Source organism: Solanum dulcamara, chromosome 9 (assembly GCF_947179165.1).
Source record: "Solanum dulcamara chromosome 9, daSolDulc1.2, whole genome shotgun sequence".
NCBI lineage: Eukaryota > Viridiplantae > Streptophyta > Magnoliopsida > Solanales > Solanaceae > Solanum > Solanum dulcamara.
The window spans coordinates 8,375,519-8,397,073 of record NC_077245.1 but is presented as its reverse complement, the minus strand read 5'-3'; the positions used below and the strand labels follow the sequence as shown (position 1 = coordinate 8,397,073).

The 21,555-nt window shown below is 35.0% G+C and overlaps 2 protein-coding genes and 1 long non-coding RNA gene across 3 annotated transcripts; 1 reads left to right on the top strand and 2 right to left on the bottom strand.

Annotated features, from left to right (window-relative positions):
- Positions 1 to 6,054: 6,054 nt before the first annotated feature.
- LOC129902678 (28 kDa ribonucleoprotein, chloroplastic) lies at positions 6,055 to 8,184 on the bottom strand. Its single transcript, XM_055978042.1, has 4 exons — positions 7,760 to 8,184; positions 6,848 to 6,946; positions 6,460 to 6,747; positions 6,055 to 6,312 (listed from the first exon to the last, which is right to left on the bottom strand). The coding sequence occupies exons 1-4, from the start codon at positions 8,174 to 8,176 to the stop codon at positions 6,196 to 6,198; spliced, it is 921 nt and encodes a 306-aa protein (XP_055834017.1). The 5' UTR covers positions 8,177 to 8,184; the 3' UTR covers positions 6,055 to 6,195.
- Positions 8,185 to 9,372: 1,188 nt separating this feature from the next.
- Positions 9,373 to 15,208, bottom strand: LOC129904575 (uncharacterized). The gene is made up of 6 exons (XM_055980136.1): positions 14,763 to 15,208; positions 14,316 to 14,588; positions 10,231 to 10,391; positions 10,040 to 10,145; positions 9,839 to 9,955; positions 9,373 to 9,747 (listed from the first exon to the last, which is right to left on the bottom strand). Exons 1-6 carry the CDS (start codon positions 14,952 to 14,954, stop codon positions 9,601 to 9,603), a joined length of 996 nt encoding a protein of 331 aa, XP_055836111.1. The 5' UTR covers positions 14,955 to 15,208; the 3' UTR covers positions 9,373 to 9,600.
- A 351-nt stretch (positions 15,209 to 15,559) lies between these two features.
- LOC129903234 (uncharacterized) lies at positions 15,560 to 19,855 on the top strand. Its single transcript, XR_008770224.1, has 3 exons — positions 15,560 to 15,768; positions 18,727 to 18,804; positions 19,459 to 19,855. It is a non-coding gene; the product is annotated as an uncharacterized LOC129903234 (long non-coding RNA).
- Positions 19,856 to 21,555: the final 1,700 nt, after the last annotated feature.

Here is a 21,555-nt window from a genome sequence, read left to right as displayed (position 1 = left end):
ATTTACATTTTTTTTCAAGAAGTAATTTTTGAGAGTAAGAAGAACACTTTTCAAACAACTTCGGGGAATTGCATATATAAAGTATATATGGACTCTCTTTATGTTAGGAATAATGATAGATAAAAAGATTCAAGATAATATATATTAGATTGGTCTCATTATTAGCTAGAATAAAGTGACACTATAGTCTATATATAACTATATTAAAAGAATTTTGTAGAAGTACGAAAGACATAAAGGTCGTCCCCCACCCCCCACCACTCCCCCCACCAAAAAAAAAAAAAAAAAACTACACAATTATTTATTTTAGAAATGATTATGAAGAGACTTCTTTCCGCAAATATAGAAAAATGGTGTAAAGGACCTACCTCAATAAAAGTGTCATCATTTTTTCCTTCTTACTTTCCTATTTTCTGTTTTTTTAGAAAAATTAATTTTCTATCATCCTATATGATCATCCTATATGATTATAGAAATTTGTATTTTTTATTATTATTACTATGTATAGTGTGAAAATAGTCTAAATCTATGTTTAAATATGCAATTTTATATCGCAATTTGATCATAATTTTTTTCACACTTATTAAACAAGAAAAGAAAGTTCAGTGATCTTAAAATTGCAATTCGAACTATCTAAATTCTAAGTAATCTTCAAATTATATCTACGAATAAGATGAAGCCAAGTGTACAACGGTGATATAGGAGTAGCGCGAAAACTACGATAGCGGCTCTCATAAAACGACCGAGTGAGACAATCTAACAACAATTTAGATGTCAAATCCCCATATTGTTATCTTTAGAAATCATTCTCAAAGTAAATAAATTTTCCTTTAATGATCATTTCTTATGGTGGGGTCTAGTTTACTTTTATTCTCCTTCAATTCCACTTTTTCTAACATAATTATTTTTCATTTGAATCACACATTGATGATACCAACTTATTTGGGATTAAGTGGCGTGCTATAAATGGCCTTTTGAAAATTTATTGATTAATATTCCTCCGTTCATTTTTACTTATTTATTTTAAATTTTGCACGTTAATAATAATTAATATGAATAGTTTATTATAATATTATATTAATTGATATATAATCTTAAATTTTGAAAAATAATTTAAAAATTATTTGATAGTTGGTTTGAAAGTGAGTCATGCATATATTAAATCTTACGTTACTATAAATGCACTATTTGAAGTTTAGTTGAAAAAAAACGTATTTGGTAGTTAAAAGTTTTGAGTTTATTTAAGTTTGGACTTTGAAGTTGAAATAATGGTTCAAATTGATTATAACAAACACTTATTTAAGATAATCTCCAAATATTATTTCAATTTTTTGAAATAAAATCTATGGACAAACGGGTCCTTGAGAGAATTCGAAAACTAATTCTGTTGGGTTCGTTAGGCTCCAGAGGGATGGGGCCAACTGCTCCCCTCCTGCGCCTGCTCCTTTTTAGCTACCCTAATTCCAACTTGATCATTTGCCATCATTTGCCTGTGAAGTTATAAGATAGGATGGACCAACGAGGATTGAATAGATATGATTCATCTAGAACCCGTTTGGATGGGCTTTAAGTTGGTCCTTTTTTTAGCTGTTGGACGTGTTTGCCTAATGCTAACTTTAAGCCATAAGTTCTTAAAGTTAGTCAAAAATGAAAAGTTAGGATTCCTAACTTTTTTTTTCTAAGTGCTTAAAGTCATTTTCTTTGACCATGAAAATTACTTTTATATCCCTTATCTTTTAACTAAATTCTCAAACTATCCTTTTTGTTCTTTTAACCCTAAAATTCAGTCATTTTCCTCATTTAAGCACTTTTATCCAAACACTCAACTGCTTATTTATAAAAATAACTTTCAGCACTTCAAAATTCTAAAAGCACTTCATACATAAAAGTTACTTTTTTAAGCTCATTCAAACGGGCTCCTAGTCATTTGAGCATTTGGTATGGAAAAAAAATTGAAACACCAATATGGATATTGGATACCGAGTACAAAAACTCCACCACCCCACCCCCCCCCCCCCCCCAAAAAAAAAAAATTCAAAAAATTGGACCAATGAAGCATTATTCGAAAAACAAAAATGAACAGAAAATTCCAAAAATTTCTGGTTTTAGTAAAGATCAAAAGTATTAACCAAAAATAACAGCTAAAAAAATCCAAAATTTCCTGGTTTTAGTAAAGATCAAAAGTATTAACCAAAAAGAAGAGCTCTCTGACATGGGATTCGGAGGTTTAGCTAATTATAGAAATAGCATCCAGCCAAATGTTACATCTCACCTGAAATTTTGGTAGCACTTCAACATCACTCCTAATCTTTAGTGGGTTTCCCTTTTTTGCATGAGTACCTTCTTTAAAAGATCTTAAGCTCTAGCTTTTGGCAAAAAAAAGTTACTCAAAACGATTCATGATTTGAAGTTTATGAGTTCGTATAATAACCTCAAGTAATATACAAAAATAACTGTATTCACAGTTGCATATTCATAGATATTTAGTGGATTTCCTACTACGTATATAGGGTTTCGTAAAAAACTGTTGAATTCATGTGAATCCATGTTACTCTGTAAATCCATCAATGTAACCCTGTATATAGGTGACGAATTGTTTTGAAAAGTAATTCCAGAGACTATGTCATAGTTCAGGAGCTACACTTGGTGAAATTTCCAAACCCTCACTTCCAAACCCCATAAAGCCATTGAGCTGAAGCACCACAAAATGATGCTAGAGCTACTTTTCAGGATTTAGGTTACATCGAATTGGCAATATTTGGGGTCTAAAAGAAACTAGGAAAGTGATCTTTTTCATGTTATAGCAAAAGGTCAGCATTGAAGGAGTAAACTGGCAGATTCTATAAAGTGTATTTTTAGCTTCTAAGGAGTCAAAGGACTAAAAAGATCTGTCCATGTTAGTGGCTAAACAGAAGATGCTTGCACCCGTGATAATGTAAATTACATTTCCAAGAACTATTGAACCTTATGATTTCACGGACTTCTTAAAGAAACATGCTTAAGGCACCAAAAGTAGAGTATGAGCCCTACTTTTCGAATTTGAATTGTCGGAACATATATTATACATTGGTTTGCACTTGGTATCATCAAAGAAAACTTCCATTCGTACTTCAAAGGGCATTATTAGTACAAAACAATGTCTAGTTCAAGTGTTATCTCCTGTTATAAGAGTTGTGGCCTTTAATTTGGGTAAAGAAGACACTTCACTTATTAATTGGTAGCCAGGATCTTAGCCCAACTTAACCTAGCTAACATTCCCCACTTGTCTAACATGGTAGATCACACTTTGCTAACTCCCCAAGATAACAGGATTCTGAAGATTTCTTTATCTTTTCATTTTGATTATGGAGAATGAGAGAATAATAAAGAAACTGCTGTTTCTATAAAAGCAGAAACAAGTCCGAGCATGGCTGGAGGTGGAGCAGGTTTTACCCATGTTCTCACGAGTTAGTACAAATCATGGAGACACAGAATCAACAAGTATGATGTGATATGGGAAAAAGAAGTCCCACATCAGTGGTAACATGATGGGTGGTCTCCTTATATAGTCTTGGACAATCCTCCCCTCATGAGGTAGCTTCTGGGGTTGAATTAGGCCCAAGATCCATACTTTACATGGTATTAGTGCAGGACCCATTTCACTCGCTATTGGACCCCTTGCCTATGCTCTAGATGTCTAGCCTGGGTGTGAGGGGTGTGAAGAAGTTCCACATCACTGGTTAATGGGATGGTGATCTCCTAATATGGTCTTGGTAATCCTCCCTCATGAGCTAGCTAGCTACCTTTCGGAGTTGATTTAGGCCCAAGATCCATTCTTTACATGGTGTCAAGAGTTATTTTCAAGCACAGTGTAGCACTTAAGCTTCAGCAGAAACTTGAATGACTGGGAAGTGGAAGACTTTTGTCACTTACTTCAGATGCCAGAGCTCTTCCAGATTATTCAAAACAGGATACATTCAGTTGGGCAGTAAGTAAAGACAATAGTTTCTCAGTTAGCAACTGCTATAGTTTACTAATGAAGCAAGCTGATCAATGGGATGATAACTGGCCTTGGAAGCCGATTACGAAGACTAAGGCACCTGTCAAGGCAGCATGGTTTGGGTGGGTTGCCTCTTGGGGGGCCGGGCTAAAACAAACAAATTGCAGAAAAGAAGATTCATATTGTGCAATTGATGCTATTTATGTGAGAATGAAACAGTAGACTACCTCCTCCTACTCTGCAAACTAACTAGACAATGCTGGGATTTGTTCCTAAATATCTGTGGAATCTATTGGGTAATGCCACTGAAGGCAAGAGATTTGATGGAATGCTGGCAACATCAGAGAACTCCTAGAGCGTTGAAGCAGATCTGGAGGACCATCCCTGTACGTATATTCTGGATCATTTGGCTAGAGAGGAACAAGACGTGTTTTGAAAGTCGGAACAATTATATCTCCAGAATCAAGGATAAATGCCTCCAAAATTTATATTCTGGAGTAAAAGTATGGTGGATAGTCTTAGTCAATATATGAGTTTGTTACACCTACTTAGAAGAAGGATGTAACTGACTGCATGGACGTTCCCTGCAGGTCTTTTGTATCTTTTTAGTACCATCATGGTAGCTTAACAATAAACCTTGCCTTATACCAAAAGAAAAAAGGATGTGCATATGTTTAGTGAACTTAAAAGATCAATTCCAGGGACTAGGCAGCTGGAGAGTGAGTGAGGAAAACTAAAATGCTGTGATACCAGCTACAATTGAGGAACAGTTGGTACTAAAAGCTGGAAAGTGATTTTTTAATTGTTGATTCAAGATGTCGGTGCTAAGAACTTAAATCAGACTAAAATTTGTCAAGATAAAGAATAGATGACAAAGCAAGTGATAATGCAAATAAGTGGAAAATGAAGTGCGATAGAGAGAACAGTGCACCTTACACACTTGAGAATTGTTAAATTAGTACAAGGAAATAGGAGCAAATGCGGCCTAGAGCTTGATCAGAGACAAAGTAAGGTACTCAGGGTATTGGGATGTTACTTATGGAATGTTAAGTAGGGTGAATGCAAGGAGGACATTTGACAGTTAATCTTGAAAAACTACGACTCAAATTCATAACATTAAGGAGATGAGTGTATATGTTGGAAAAAGGGACAAAATGAAGACACTAATACATGGGAAGAAACAGATAGATGTGATCCTACTCCATTGTGCTACCCCCGACCACAACTCAGTAGTGTCATAGATCTGTAAAATATCATACAGTGAATTGATTTAGAGCACGTTTGGATGGGCTTAAAAAAAGTAACTTTTATGTATGAAGTGTTTTTAGAACTTTGAAGTGCTGAAAGTTATTTTTATAAATAAGAAGTTGAGTGTTGGATAAAAGTGCTTAAATGAGGAAAATAATGTGAATTTTAGGGTTAAAAGAATAAACAGGGTAGTTTGGGAATTTAGTTAAAATATAAGGGATATAAAAGTAATTTTCATGGTCAAAGAAAATGACTTTAAGCACTTAGAAAAAAAAGTTAGCAATCCTAACTTTTCATTTTTGACTGACTTTAAGAACTTTATGGCTTAAAGTTAGCATTAGACAAATACGTCCAAAAGCTAAAAAGGGGCTTGAAGTTGGTTTTCCAAACGGGCTCAATCAAACTTCTAAACAAAAAGGACAATAAGTTGATAAAAAATTTAACATATCAAGTGTTGGGAAGTCTGTAATGATTCATAATTTGCCAGAGTAAATATTGTTTCATTGCAACTAGCCAGAGCACCGATATGTCACCAACACGCATTTTCATATTTCTGGGTAGACAAAGAATTACTGATTCTCTAGCAATGAGAACTTGAAGGATACGTGGCATGTCACGTAGGGACTGCATTCAATTATCATAGAGAATACGCCTACTGTTAGTTATTCTCTTGCAATGAGAATTTGGAAGAGATGTCACCTTCGGACTGTATTCAATTTGCGTAATGAACATTTCTCTAGAAACTTATGCCTGATTAAATAACGCCTCTAAACAAAAAGAAGTGATAGAGAACAGAAAGTACTCCGGGTAATAGAGGAAACCAAAGAAACAGGGAACGTACATGAAGCTATATAAAAATTTCTGATACAAAATTTTTGAAGATATCTGCCTGATTCTTCTATACAAACAAAGAGTCATGGAAACTCACTTCATCATAGGAATAACTTTCAAATTTCAGCAGCATTCGCTCATTCTGCCACAGAGATCAATTCAGATGGTAGTTCTTGGGACTGGATAGCCTTTTTTGTCTCTTCTCTCAGAAATCTTTTACTCTGTGCTACCCTTATAGCTCTCCCCATAAATTCCTATGGATGAAGTTATACTCAAATCAGGTTTTTTACATTAACCAGATCCAACCATGAAAAAAGAGTAAATAACTACAGAAACCGCAATGAACATTCAACAAATGGAAACTGAAATTCATCATAACAAGCAGCCAAACCCAAAATTACCTTTCCATCAAATGAGGATAATGCTGCATCAGCTTCCTCCTTGGTGTTAAGTGAAACAAATCCATATCCTGCAGATCGTCTGGGATTATCATTGAATATGACTTCAGCAGAAACAACATTTGCCCCATTAGCCTTAAAGAATTCCAGCAGGTCGTTAGACCTTGCTTCGAAATGCAAATTAGCCACAAAGAGATTGTGTATAGGCAGCGGCTTGGATGGAGGTGGAGAAGAAGGTTTCTTAGTCTTTGGCTTAGCCCATGCAAGTCTCAAAGGTCTACCCTCAAGTTCCTGTCAAGTGTTGACAACCAATAATGTAATCCAAACTCAGCTCAAAAAAGTCAAATAGTGACAGAATTTTCCAAGAAGAGTCAACATTCGAAATCCTTACATACGCTTCAAGATTTTCAAGAACTGCCTTAGCTTCCTCATGTGAACCCATTGTGACAAAGACTAAACCCCTGCTTCTTGTCTTGTTATACATTGCAACCTTGAGAACAAATAACAGACAACAAACCCATCTCAGAGAAACTTAGTATAATCAAACCTTAAAGAGATATAATGAGTTCAGGCAAGTTCGGTACAGCGAAACATATTTTCCACCTGAAACCATTTTTCAGTATTTGGTTATAAGATAATTTCCTTGGAAAAAATTCTTCATCAAAAGGAAAAAATGACTTCCTTAACTTATGGTTAGAAACCATTTTCCTTTCCAAATATCACAATTCTTAATTCATAACACCAAATTCAACCAACATGAAGACAATTCTTCCAACCTTTAATACTAAAAAACATCATCATACCTTATACTGCATCTAGTATCATTATCATCTCACCTACTTTACACTCAACAAAGAATTATCTATCTTATGTCACCTATAGTCCAGTATTTGATTACAGAGAAAATTTCTCCATCAAAATAGACTTCTTTCACCTATGGAAGTAAGTCAATTTCCTTTCCGAAATTCTTAATCCATTACACTAACTTCAACTAACTTCCAATTTCCAATACCACTAAAAGTTCAAAGCTAGCACTGCCCCATACACTCTAACCTCCTCAGACCCAGTTGTGAGACTACACTGTATATGTTGTTACTTTTATATTCAACCAAACACTAGAAACTGTTTCACAAGTTACTCTCTCAGTTTCAATTTGTTTCTCTGGTTTAACTTGACAAAAGAGCAAAGAGATATTCATTTTTTTTCTTATTAAAAAGGGATTTTAAAAAGGAAAACTAAAACATTTTCGATAGAAAATAAAATTCTCCATACCAAAAACCAGAAATTTACATAAGGTGCAAACCTCAATGTCTTCAACAGTACCATATTTCTCAAATAGAGGGCGGAGGTCATTTGGTGTATAAGTCCAAGGAGCATTCTGAGCAAGAACTCTTCTTTTCGAACTTTCATCTTGTAATTGTTCTTCTAGGTCTTGTTGAGTTTCCGGAATTTGGGCGGACGAAGAGCAATTGGAGATGTAAAGGTAAGGTCTTTGAGGTTTGATAGCGTTTAATGGGGAGAAAGAATGAGTATGCAAAGAAATGGAAGAAGGGGATAGTAAAATGGGGAGAGTTGTAGAATGATGGTGAAGGGGAAACAAAGTGGATGATGATGAAGGAAATAGGGATGGACAACACAGTAGGCGAAGTAACGCCATTGAAGACTTGTGTAAATGGGGGCAATTCAAGGCAGCTCTAGTTGGCAACTGGATAAGACTCATAAACTGGAATTTTCACGTCTATATAAACCGCTTACTACAATAAAATCATTTTTCGAAAAATCAAATTAAATTAGTTTTATTTAATAATATAATTATTTTTACTTTTTCATTATTTTAAAAATAGATTTTTAGTTTTATTTATTATTTTCAACATGGAAAAAATAAAAATAAATTATGTTTTATTTTCAACATTAATTACTTATTCTCCAAATTATTTTGCTCTACATCAATTAATATGATATTGTGATAAATATACATATTAATCATTATTTTTTAAAAGACATGTAAAATCTAAAGTGAACAAGTAAAAATGAAATAATATACTTTTTTCATTATATTGCTTTTGGTACATATATCAATGTTAGATGAACGACACCTTCTAATGTTTTTCGTGTGATTTTAAAAAAATAATTTAAAATATTAAATAATCTACTCTAATTTACATTCAACAATTAATCAAATTAACTCTAAATTACGAAACTATATATATATATATATATATTAAGACAAAGGGAGTATTAAAGAAAAAGAGTGATTTTCTTTAATTCTATAAATTTTTCATATATTCATATTATCTATTTAAATTTGTTGTTACTATGTCAAACCATTCTTTTTCTAAGAGTTAAAGAAGAAGCCTGCAAATAATATAATCCATCCCATTCTTACATCATAAAATTGTCAAGGATATAGAATCCCACCCGTAGCCAACCCCAAAATGCTTTAGACCTTAAGTTTCCTCTGAGGTATGACCAATTTTCTAACAACAAAACCCAAGAACTCATTCTTCCAAAAAAAAAAAAAAAAAAAAGATCTAAGAACTCACATTTTTCATCCAAGAAAAATAATAAAAAAAAGATTTCCTCTTCTAAGAACAAAAATAACCAACCACCATCAAATCGAAGCAAATCATAAATTTGGAAACTATTGTTGTTGAAAAATTTCGAAGCGGGGAAAAAAACCTTTTCACGGTTTCATAGATTTAACAATTAGACAAGGAGGCTCCACAGTAGTCTCAGTCCCATGGCAAATGATGAGTAGAATTTTGAGCAAAAAATCGTCACGACACTAGGATATGGATACTGAAAGATCAATGCAAATCATGTCCATTGACTTTTAACACAAGAACACATGCAGCAGTCACTAGATTCATCCATATCAAGCATCAAGCAGTAACCAAAAATCCCTACTTTGCAATATAACACAAGCAAAATATATCCATACTAGGACTAAATTGGTAGCAGATTAACAGTAATTTCCTTACAACAACGAAAATTGACCAAATTCTTCAAGGCTATAGGGGAGATGAGAATGTCGTAAGTTACTTTTTACAGTTACTGAGAATCGTAACAACACTTTTAAATGCAAGAATAGCCTAAAATGATTAAAAGAAATTGCAACTGGTCAGGGGGGAGGACCTTCTCCTGCTACTTCTTGCATAATCTATATTCAGGTGAGTTTTCTCGTAAAGGTGATAAAGGCTGCCTCAAAGAATCAACCTCACTGAAATCAAGTTTTCCCTCCACTGGACTGCTTATCTTGGGGCTTGATTTCCTTTTGTTTCCATGGGAGCACTGGGGTTAAAGGTCAACCGAAACTTTAGCTATGAGCGCAACATTGAGAGGAAACAAAAGACCAGGCTAAAAGAAACTAATATAAGCTCACCTTGCCAGAAGAAGGTTTTCCACCAGAACCAGGTGTGTGTTTCTCTTTCTGGTATAGCCTTATCAGCCTTTTATTCGCCTCATCCAAAACATTGTTTTGTTCAAACAATACATTCACCTAAAATCAGAAAATCACCCCTTTTTCTTAGTTTACTAGGCTGATAGGAGAGCAAACACTTTCTTTCTCTTTAAATCTACTCACCTCATCTTCAGCTTTATGGAGGTTTATCCTCAAATGTTCCTTGTCTTTCTGCAGAATATTGACATCAGCAACCAGAGCAATAACCTGTTGTGTCGATGGCCTCAATCTATCAAAGCAAAAGGCACTCAGCTAAAAATATAAAAACAAAATGCAAAATTGTAGACATTTGGGGAAACAGAAGTTGAACTCACCGCTTCCACTTCGTCAACAACCTTTGACAAACTTCTATACCACTATTTGCCTCCAGAAAAGCATGTGCTGTCGATGCAGCATCATCTCTACCAATCACAGTTTCCAGCAAATTGTCGAGCAGATTCTGTTCCACCGAAGCATCATCTGTGGCTGTGTCATCCTTCAAGTATGAGTGAAGTAACCTAATAATTAGCCTCCAGAAGAAAGATTCTACTTCTAGCAATCTAGAGATGTATCAAATAGGATCTATAACTAATATTGACAGACTACAAGCAATCTAGAGATGTATCAAATAGGATCTATAACTAATATTGACAGACTACATAAAAAAAAAGGGCAGCCCGGTGCACTTAAGCTCCCGCTATGCGCAGGGTCCGGGGAAGGGCCCGACCACAAGGGTCTATTGACAGACTACATGGAACATGTTATTTTCCAAGCAGCCAATTAGCTAGGTTTCCAAGTAATCAGAGGGCTAATTACATATTCTCAGAGGAAGAATCTAATTATCTGAATGACCGTTGTACATGAAAAGCACAACTGAATCCTGAGAAAGAGAAAGAAAGCTATTCACAAAGCAATTACCAGTTCTTTTACTGATATCAAGGAAAGGAAAAATACAATTAGACCAATAGGCTCTCCCATTCTCATAACCACAGAAGTCTGGACAGGAGTTTCATTACCTTAGTATTACGTTACATGGATACCGGTAGAGCATCCGACACTGGATCTAGGTTTTAGATTCATAAATCACATAAACCTAGGATCCGAAATATAGAAAGGCCGTTGAGTTAAAATAAATATAATTTTTGTAGTTAAGTGTCTACTTTTTTTATAATATTATTACACATCATATAATAATACAAACAAAAACAAAAAGAAGAAGGCCAATAAAGAGTAGTAGGAAACTGTAATGGCAAAGGGGCCAAAAGCCCAATTCTGTTACAGGAAATGGAGAACAAAAATTACTCCATATTGGAACCTGGACAGGGACAACAGTTCCACTGGCACGCCAATGCTGTCATGTCAACACCGGTTCAGCAACGACATGGGAGGATTCACATAACATTGATCTTATGTCTAAAATCCTAAAATCGAGACATTGACAGAACAGAAGTTTTGAGAGACCTTGGCCTAACGAAAGCTACCATTGAAGAACTTCAACCACATCATAACTCATGGTTAAAGATTGAGACGATCAACAAAGTCAAACCCTTCATATTATCCATATATAACAGCTCTATGGCACTTGGGTCGAAAACTCCGCCGTAAGCCTTTTCCATGTTGATGATCTCTACCTATACTGTTCAACCAGTCTTCTTACGAAATGAATGGCTTCGGTAGTCAAGCGTCTTGGACTAAATCTGAACTGGTTCTCGGAGATAGTCACAACCTTCCTCACCCTCATCTCTACCACCTTCTCCCAAACCTTCATAGGATGGCTTAGTAGCTTGATAGCCCTATAGCTATTGCAATTCTGAGTGTCACCCTTCTTCTTGTATAATAGAATCATAGTACTCCATCTCCATGCTTTAGGCATCTTCGTCGTCTTGAAAACAACATTCAACAAATTAGTCAGCCACTCCATACCTACCCCACCAGTGCTCTTCCAAAAATTCACTGAAATATCGTATGGCCCAGTCGCTCTAACCCTATGCATCCTACAAATAGCACCCTTAACCAATGTTTTAGACGCCGAAAGGTGACAAGGGTTTGCCTCTCCACAAGGCCCGCCGCTCGCCTTTTTGAAGTGTGGTGCCAATTAATACCAAAAAAATAAAATATTTAATTGCATATACAAATAATTAAAATCTCAATAGCAATAACATATTAGCAAAATATTTTAATTCAAAAACTGAAAATAGATAGTAGATACTAAAAGTCTAGAACTTGAATGAGAAAAACAAAACAAAAGTCAAAATAGTGAGGGAAAAAACAGAGGTAAAAGTAACTCTGAAGTCTGAAGAAGAAGAAGAAAAATGAAATAGAGGAAGAAGAAATACATATTGGTTGGACTTTGGAGTCGCCGAAAAAGTTTGGCTAGTCGCTGGAGAAGTCTAGTCGAGTCGACTGGTTAGAATCGCAATCGCAGTCTACAAGTGCAACTGTGCAAATTTGAAAAGAAAATCCTAAAAATTAAACTTTTAAAACCTTAAATTGATCGCCTTCTTTTCAAAAAATACACAAGGTGACGCCTTTCTCGCCATGGCATCACCTTTTGAAGATGGTTGCGCCACAAAGTTAATAAGCGATGAAGGGTCACCTCGCTAGTCGCCATTGGCGACGACGTGATCGGCTTCCACAACATTCCCCTTGACCTCCTCAATCTTTATACACCTACAATACCCATAATCGCAACACCTTTCAGAGTGCTCCAAATCCCCAAGCACAATGTCTTTCTCCCATTCTTCGTTCAAGAGTTTATGAAAGTATGATTGTCAGCTCTTGCTAATGAGTACCTCCTTTACTTGTACTCTGTCATCCACATCCTTAATGCACTTCACTTGATCAAGGTCACGAGCCCTCCTCTATCTAGCTTTGGCTAGCCTATATAACTTTTTATCCCCACCTATGTCCTTTAATTTAGTGTACAAGCGCTCAAGGAGCAAAGCTGGACGGCTAGGTAGGGTGTTTGGTAGATGACTTAACCTTTCTAAAGCAAATAGCCAGTTGTTATAACTACTAAAATATACATTGGATTAGAGGTGAAAAGCCCAAGGAATTGAAAAAAAAACTTAGTCCGTTGATGGGTTTTGGAGATTTACAATGACCATGAAAAGTGATGAAATAGGATGATCATGGAAAAATAAGAAAGGAAAGAGCATTGATACACTAAACTAGTAACAACCTCTTACATGAAACGGGGAATTATATTACTCGAAAAAAGAAAACATCTGGACAGCATTAAATAAGGAATAAGGACCATCCTAAGTATCACACCTCTAGAACAATTCTCTGAGAATTTAACCCTAAACACATAGAACGAGTCTAGAACATTTAAAGGGAAGTTAAAGCCCATTTTGGTTGTATGTATATAAGACCTTCTTGGTGTCTTCAATGAAATGAATTGCCTTCAAACATATAACAAAAAAGTCTTTCCCTACTCATCACTAAATATTTTGAAAATTGATTGTAGTAAAACTTTTTTTGTAACAACTCCTGACAAATACCAAATGCATGACTTGTTAGTTTTAGTTATAGAAGGAAAAAACTACTAATTTTGTAAATGAAGAAGGTTAAGGACACTTTTTTTCCTAATAACTTGACCTACTCTTTCCTTAGTCCTTCCCAAAAAGCTTGATCTCTTTCCTTAAATAAATTTCTCCCATAGCAATGTAAATGAATATAAAGTAACACTTTCTCCACTTCAATATATATAATACTCTTTCACTTAATTGATATATCAAACAATTGTTTCTACCAATCTAAATATGATAAGTTCTTCTAATATTCTTCCTGTCAAAAGCTTGAATGTGAGTAGGTCAGTGCTATCATCTAATGTGCATCTAATGAAATACAGTCGATAGAGCATGAAATAACAAATGTATCGAACATTATTAGACAATCACATTATAATAATTACATTACTTTGATGTAGAAGATAAAGAGTAACATATTTATCAATAGAGAATTTAACTAGAAACATTCTGTCAAATTCTCAAAAGCTTTCACTTTATCCTGACGACACTGTTGTTGTTTTGTCACCAGACAATATACTTAACAAATTATTAAGGCACTTCTTCTCAAGATGCGTCAAGAAAGCTTCTCAGACTGGACATTGTGATGAAGGCTCCCTAATGTTTCTTCACAACTTCTGTTCATACTTAGCTGGTTCTAAATTTGATGCAATAAATCATTTTGTTTCCACGTTTATCAAGTTCAAAATACTTTGGAATCTAAACTTAAACAACATTTGGAGTTCTATGTTAGTACATCCAAAACAATATCATATTTTAAAATTAAAAGAAAGTCGCTCATGTTGGCCTGATAAATGAGTTATAAACAATTCGTTAATGACACCAAAAACATTGAATAAACATAAAGTTAAACATGGGAGGGAACCAAGAGAAAAAGGGGAATTACATACCACTTGGGTCTCATATTGACACTTGTAGAAATGCAATTCTTCAGATAACTTTCGAACCTCTTCCTCCAAGTCATGAACACGAATCTCAGCTTCCTTTGCTCTCTCATCTGCCTCATTTCCAAAATCCATTAATGCCTCACGGTCATGATCATACAAAGCGCACTCTTTCTCCCACCTCTTACACTGAGCCAACAAATTTGAACACTCCACCGCCAATCTCTGATTTTCCTCCACAAACTTCTTCAGAGCTGAAGCATTCATACTTGATTCAGCCTAACAGGTAACAACATTAACAATTAAGAGAATGAAAAAAAAAATCAAATAGAATCTTAATATAAGCACATGAATTTTTCTACATATACAAAGATAAATAAAAGAACATCAAATTAATAACAAGCATATTATTTTTGTTAAAGTAAATTAAAGAGGAGAGTATAAGGTAAAAACCCTAGTGCGCTCAATTGTTTCATCTTTCTCTTTCAGTTTGGCTCGTAGAGAAAGATACTGATCCCGAAGGCGAATGAGGGATTCTTCAGATGATCGAAGCTTTAATTGAAGCGTTTGTGTGGAAACAGGGAGACCAAGAGAGTACTCGATCGATTCACGAATGTAATCTTCGGTCTCTTGCGAAAGATCCATCTTGAGACTTCAAAAAAAACCGTAAACTCCGATTAAATGCTTCCGGCGATGGGAAAGAAAACTCGATTTTGCCGGCTATCGGAATTTGATCGGAGAGCGGTTGCGGTCTGAAATGAGGGGTTTTGGGGTCTGGATTATATATATCTTTTTCTTTTTAGTGATTGTTTGGGATTTCGAATTGGGAAGTGGAAGATCTAGCCGTTACAGATTTGTTTGTGTATTTAAATGTTGACCCAAGGAGACTATGCAAAGGTTCTTTGAGGCCATTAGTTAAATTTTTGTTTATATTTTTAAAACTAGGTAGTGGTGGCAAACGTTGAAATAGCCAAGTGTTACTTTGTTTATATTCATGGCTGCATTAATTACACCTATTGAAAATGTGGTTATTTGTGAATGTTATCCAATTTTCTTTGCAAGTTTTTAAAGTTAAATGGGCTGTGAGAGGCCTCAGTTTGGGCCAAGAAATGTTGGATTCATGAAAGGAAAAATTACTTAATTGAGTGCTTTTTAAAAATTAATTACTGATTTTAGCGATATTTTTTATTTATTATAATTTATAGCAATACATAGCAATATTATGATAAATCTACATTTGTATTAAATCAATTATTTTTGGCTATAAATACGACGTTTGTTTTCATTGAAAGGGGGAAGAACCATTGAAAATATAGAGTATTCAGTAGTCATAAGAGGAGGAAAAAAGAGGAATTTTTTTTCCATTGAAAATTAACCCAGCTCTTAGAGCAAGTTTCATTTCGGAAGTGAAAGTTTCTTCATGGTCAAGCTCGTTGTCCCAAACGCTGCCCGGAAAAAGGTAACAATTTTTTGTCCTACTAATTTTCATTTGTTTTGGTGTTGTAAATATGTTAGATTCATGAATTGCTTGTTTATTTATTTACTTATTTTCCAATTCCATTTAAGTTTTGTCTTCTATGTGCTTAATCTACTTTTTTTAATTTAATTTTAGATTCTGCATTTATTTGCTAGAAAGTGTATGTTAATAACTTAGGATTTGCTTGAATCTTGATGTAGATCTCTAAATATGTGTTAAGTTATATAAGTTGGCTTGAACTTCAATAGTTCACTGGAGATATAATTTTGACCCCCTTCAATTTCATAGATCTCCTATGATTAGATTATAGCATTTTAAGACTTGATTGATATACATTAGTTATTTTATTGTCGAAGAATTAGCTTCCTTGTTAGCTTTTGATGTCATCGTGAAGAAAAGTTTGAGTTTGGTTGTTACAGTAGCTTTAGCTAGAACTTTTACTACTTTAGTATTGTTCTTTTATCACTACCTTCATTTTCACTATAGAGAATGTACAAGTTCTACCACTATTTGATTCCAATAATTGGAGTCTTCATGTTTAAAGTTGCTGCCAAGCTATAGTTTTCTCATTCATACTTTGTGATTTATTACAACATACTGTAGCTGTAGTGTCTCTCTTAGCTTATAGTGTGTGTTTAAACAAAAATTTGATAAGTCTAAACTCATTTTTTTAATATACATATATATAGAAAAATATCAGTTATGATGTGTGCTAGTTGAAAGTCACCATTTTAGTGTTAATGCGTGTTTGTTAATGATCCGGAGCATTAAGTTTCCTTTAATTCATTGTAATATTTTGCTTGATCCCTTTACCTATGATATGAATTGAGTATTAATCCTTATTATTATTTTTCTTGCACGGACTCCCTCGGTTTGAGTCCATTGGACTCTCTTTTTCCCCTGCGCATCTCGGGTTATTTAAAAACCCAAATATCGAGTCAACCTTGTCAATGAAAGCTGATGAACAGATTTTGAAAGCTGAAAAAGGGTCTCGAAAGTCCAAAATGGGATGTATACAGTGTTGTATACACCTAGTATAATGTAGAAAACAAGCGATATACATTGATATATAGTTGGTGTAAACAACAGCAAACTGGGCAGGATAAAAATGGGCCTATTAGCCCAATAATCTGAACTTGGGCAGGAGCCCAAATTTATTCTTTCCTCTATTTTTATATTCTTTGATTGTAATTTACTTGTCTAATTTTATTCTATTTTAACTTAATTAATTTCTCCAAAAGAAGAACTAATTTCTTTTATGTTGGTTTATTTGTTTAAATGATTTTATCAACTTTTTATTTATTTGTTTATTTGATCAATTTTCTTAATTAGCTAAACCACATCAACCTTATTTTTCTTTTTAAAGGATTAAAGGATACTTAGATTATTTTGGCTAAAATTGTATTCATTTTCAAAATTACTTTAAATGTTTTAAATTAAATTCCTTTGTCAAAAACTCGTGATTGTTTTTTCTTACTTAAGATTATTTTTCTTCTCAAAGTTAGTCAAATAATTTTTAAATCATCGGACAACCGCATTTTAGCGGCTATTTTAAGTGCTAAAACCTTCTGAAAATAGTAATATGAACCTCGTACCTTTCTCTCTAAATTTTTAAGACTTAAATCTGTTAGGGTCTTTTAAATTAAGTTTTCTTAATTTCTTTAAAAAATTAAGTGGTGACTCTTCTTTTACTAAAATTGATTTTTTTCTATAAAGTTGAAATTAATTTTAAACCATCTTTTTTCGACATAACACTATTTTTCAATCTGAACTATCACCATCTACTAAATTAGGTGTAGTGTGAAACCTAGAGAAAAAATAATAATACAAATGTGATTTTGATCATTATCTCCCTATTTAATATAAAGAAAATAATTGTATTGCAAGTCTAATGTTGTTATTGACGATAACATAGAGCTATAAAAAAGAAATGATATGACAAATAATTTAATACCATAACGTGTAGAATTGGGGAAGGAAGTGCAACGACCCATTAGGTCGTTTTGAGTATTAGAAATTTGTAGTTCATAAAAGACTTATCCCATAAATTTTTAATTGGGTATTTTGGACTTTTTCATAAGTATGATTATTTAGTTGAGGGGTAACTTTAGATAATTGATTTAATTGGTGGGCTAAAATGATAATTTAGTAAATACCCTATATCACTTTATTTATTAAAATAAGTTAATAGGGATTAGTATTTCTTTTTTTTTCATACCATAAATTACTGGTGCCCTAAGACGGAAGGATCAACGACGACGGCAGAATTGTCTTAGTATGTGTAAATTGATGCTAGAGTACATAATTTGTATATTATATTGTTGGGTGGCAGATTAAAGCTCATGATTGAGGGCTAATGATTAGTCAATAATTATATAATGTTGAGAAAAGAATTGAGAGGGTTACATATGATGAAATTGTTAGAATATAATAACAAAGGTTTAATACATTCGGTGTTAGTTATTGTCTATTTCATGAATTTAATGGTTGAAATAATTATCTATTAGAAAAATTTATTATTAACATAATTAACTGTAGGTAATATTTTCGAAAACTTTTGAATTGCAAATATTAAAGCTAAAACTACTCCTACAGATGAGTTGCTCTATTTCAAACTTTTGGACTTTAATTTACTTTACTTTTGATATATTTTATTTCTTTAATTATCATACTATGATTCAAGTTTTGATATATTGAGATAAGTAAATAAATAATAAGGTATGATATTATAAAAAATGTTATTAGAGTTATGTTATTTGGAGGAATTGAAACTTAACCCTAGACTTGAATTTAGGAATATGAGACTTGAGATATTAGTTGGTATCAAAACTTAGGAATTTGATTATAAATTTGGATGAGTTGTTGGGTCTAGGTTAAACATATAAATAATATTGGTGTCTACGGACTAGTTTACTTATAAATAATATATATATTTGATAGATTGGAAACGGTCTGAGGCATTGAAGAAAGGAAAGACATTGGTGGATTAGCTTGCTTTACTTCGGATCTTCGATTGAGGTAGGTTATGGTTTTTATTCTACATCAGAGATAGACTCTTAATAGTGATTGATATTCATGGAGTAATATGTGTAAAGTTTACTACGCATTTAATTGTTGTGGTTTGGATGGTTGATATGTTATTGTGATTGGTCTAAAATTCCGAGGCCATGAAATCCATAATCTTGAACTTGCCTTATCAAAAATGGTGCCTTGAATAAAGAAGGCGTGATGAAAGATTGTTAATGAAGGGGAATATAATCATAAGGAATGATAAATTAATTACATTTGGATCGGGTGTCACGTTCCGACACGGTATATTTGGATCGGGTGTCACGTTTCGACACAGTATATTTGGATCGGGTGTCACGTTCCGGCACGGTAATATTAAAGAAAAATAAATTAAAATTACTTAATGCTACCCAATCTCCAAAAAAACTCATATTTCAAAGAGTGTGGTGTGGAGGCTTGAGTCCTCATGTGTGATCTTGATATTGTTGACCGGTTATGTAATTGTTCGTTGGTTGCCACCTGCTAAGTGTTGTTGTTTATTTTCCACTATTATTTTATGTATATTGATTTCTATTTTGAGTCGACCGATGATACCTACTCAGTACGTGTTGTCCTGTACTGACCCCTACTTGTATCTTTCTTGTTTTATTATGTGGAGTGCAGCGAGTGTTCCACAGACTTCGACTCGACCTCAGCTCTAGTCAGTCTCAAGATCATCGGATTTCAGGGTGAGCTATCCTTCTAGCTGCGTGATGGATTTTCTCGGTTATGGCATAGTGTCTTTAGTTTTCAGACACATCTTATTAACTGTTCATTTTGGTGCTTAATGTTCCAGACTTAGTTTTAGAATTTAGATGTCCTTCATGTGATGACTTTCAAATTTTGGGGAACGTCAAGTAATAGATTTTAGTGGATTTTGTTATTTTTGACTTTAATAGGATTGAGCTTCCGCAGTGTTATCGTGATTTATAAGTTGAATCGTTAATGTAAGTTGGGGTTTGTATCGTTGGTTCTCCCACCTAGGAGGTTAAGTGTGGGTGCCACTCACGGCCCAGTTTGGGTCGTGACAAACTTGGTATCAGAGCTTTAGGTTCGGTGATCTCATCACACAAGGACAGGTCTAGTAGAGTCTTGCGGAACGATACGAGGACGCCTTTACTTTTCTTCGAAAGGCTACAGGACTTTAGGAAAATTCCATTCCTTCTTTCTTTCGTGCTATTACTTGAATCCAATTGGTATCTAGGTGATACAAATTGGTATCTGACCTTCTTCACTTTACTTTCACAGATGGTTAGAACTAGAGCAACGAGAGGCCGTGGTAGAGGTCGCGGAAGAAAGCCCACCAGGGGCAGGGTCCAAACAACTGGGCCAGCCAGGGAAAGAGCAGCCACCCCTCCATTGGCTGATGAGGTAGTTAGAGATGATGTTGAGGTGTAGGAGGAGCAAGTTCATGAGAGAGAAGCACCACCCCAGCCTACTCCTGAGATGATCCACCAGGTTCTCACCTATCTTAGTGGGTTATCCGATCAGGGACAAGCTCCCCTAGCACCTCATATTCCAGGAGTTCAACATGCAGCTGTTATGGCTCCCCGCATAACTGCGTCTTTGGGGGCAAGCATGTTTCCTCAATTGACTACAGGGCCGGTAATGACAAGTGACCAGCATGATCTCTTTGTTAAGTTCTTGAAGTTGAAACCCCCAGTCTTCAGGGGTACTGAATCTGAGGATGCCTATGATTTCCTTGTTGATTGTCATGAGCTGCTTCATAAAATGGATATAGTAGAGCGATTTGGTGTTGAGTTTGTGACATACCAATTTCAAGGAGACGCCAAAATGTGGTGGCGGTCTCACATGGAGTGCCGACCAGCAGAGGCACCACCTATGACCTGGGCAACCTTTTCTGATTGTTTTATGGAGAAGTATATTCCCCAAACCTTAAGGGACAAGAGGAGAGACGAGTTCCTGAATATAGAGCAGGATGTCTGTTGCCGCTTATGAGGCCAAGTTTCGTGCCTTAGCCAAATATGCTACTCAGCTTTGCTTCAGTCCAGAGGAGCGAATTCGCCGCTTTGTGAAGGGATTGAGGTCAGATTTGCGAATTCCAGCTTTACAGGTTGCTGCTTCAGCAAAATCCTTTCAGGAAGTGGTTGATTTTGTGATAGAGGTAGAGGGGGTGAAGCCAGATAACTTCACTAAAGAGACAACATTCAAGAAGTTTCGTAAAGGAGGTGAGTTTAGTGGTTCTTACTCCAGAGGGCAAAGTTCTGGAGATTATTCAATCCGTCCTATTCAGTCTTCATTGCAGGTTTCAGATGGAGGTCCGTTAAAGACTAGTCAGCCTTTTTCTAACTTTGGGGGTTATCTTCAGTCTTCTTCGTCTTCACAAAGACCCACTCGTGACCCTAAGACTTGTTACGGATGTGGTGAGCCTGGACATATCAGAAAATATTGTCTAAGGCAGAGTCAGGCTTGGCATGATCAGGGTTATAGAGTCCCAGCAGTTAGAGGTGGAGGCGACGGCTATGGTAGGGGCCGTCATTCTAGAGGACGTGGTGGCCAAGGTCGTGGTGGTCGCCAGTCCGGCCGGGGTGGCGGGCAGGTTGGAACTACTGGAGTACAGCTCGGTAAGGGACATAGTCAGACAGGTGACAGAGCCCATTGTTATGCCTTCCTTGGGAGATCAGAGGCAGAGGCATCCGATGCTGTTATCACAGGTACTCTTCTGGTCTGCGATAGCTTGGCTTTCGTATTGTTTGATCC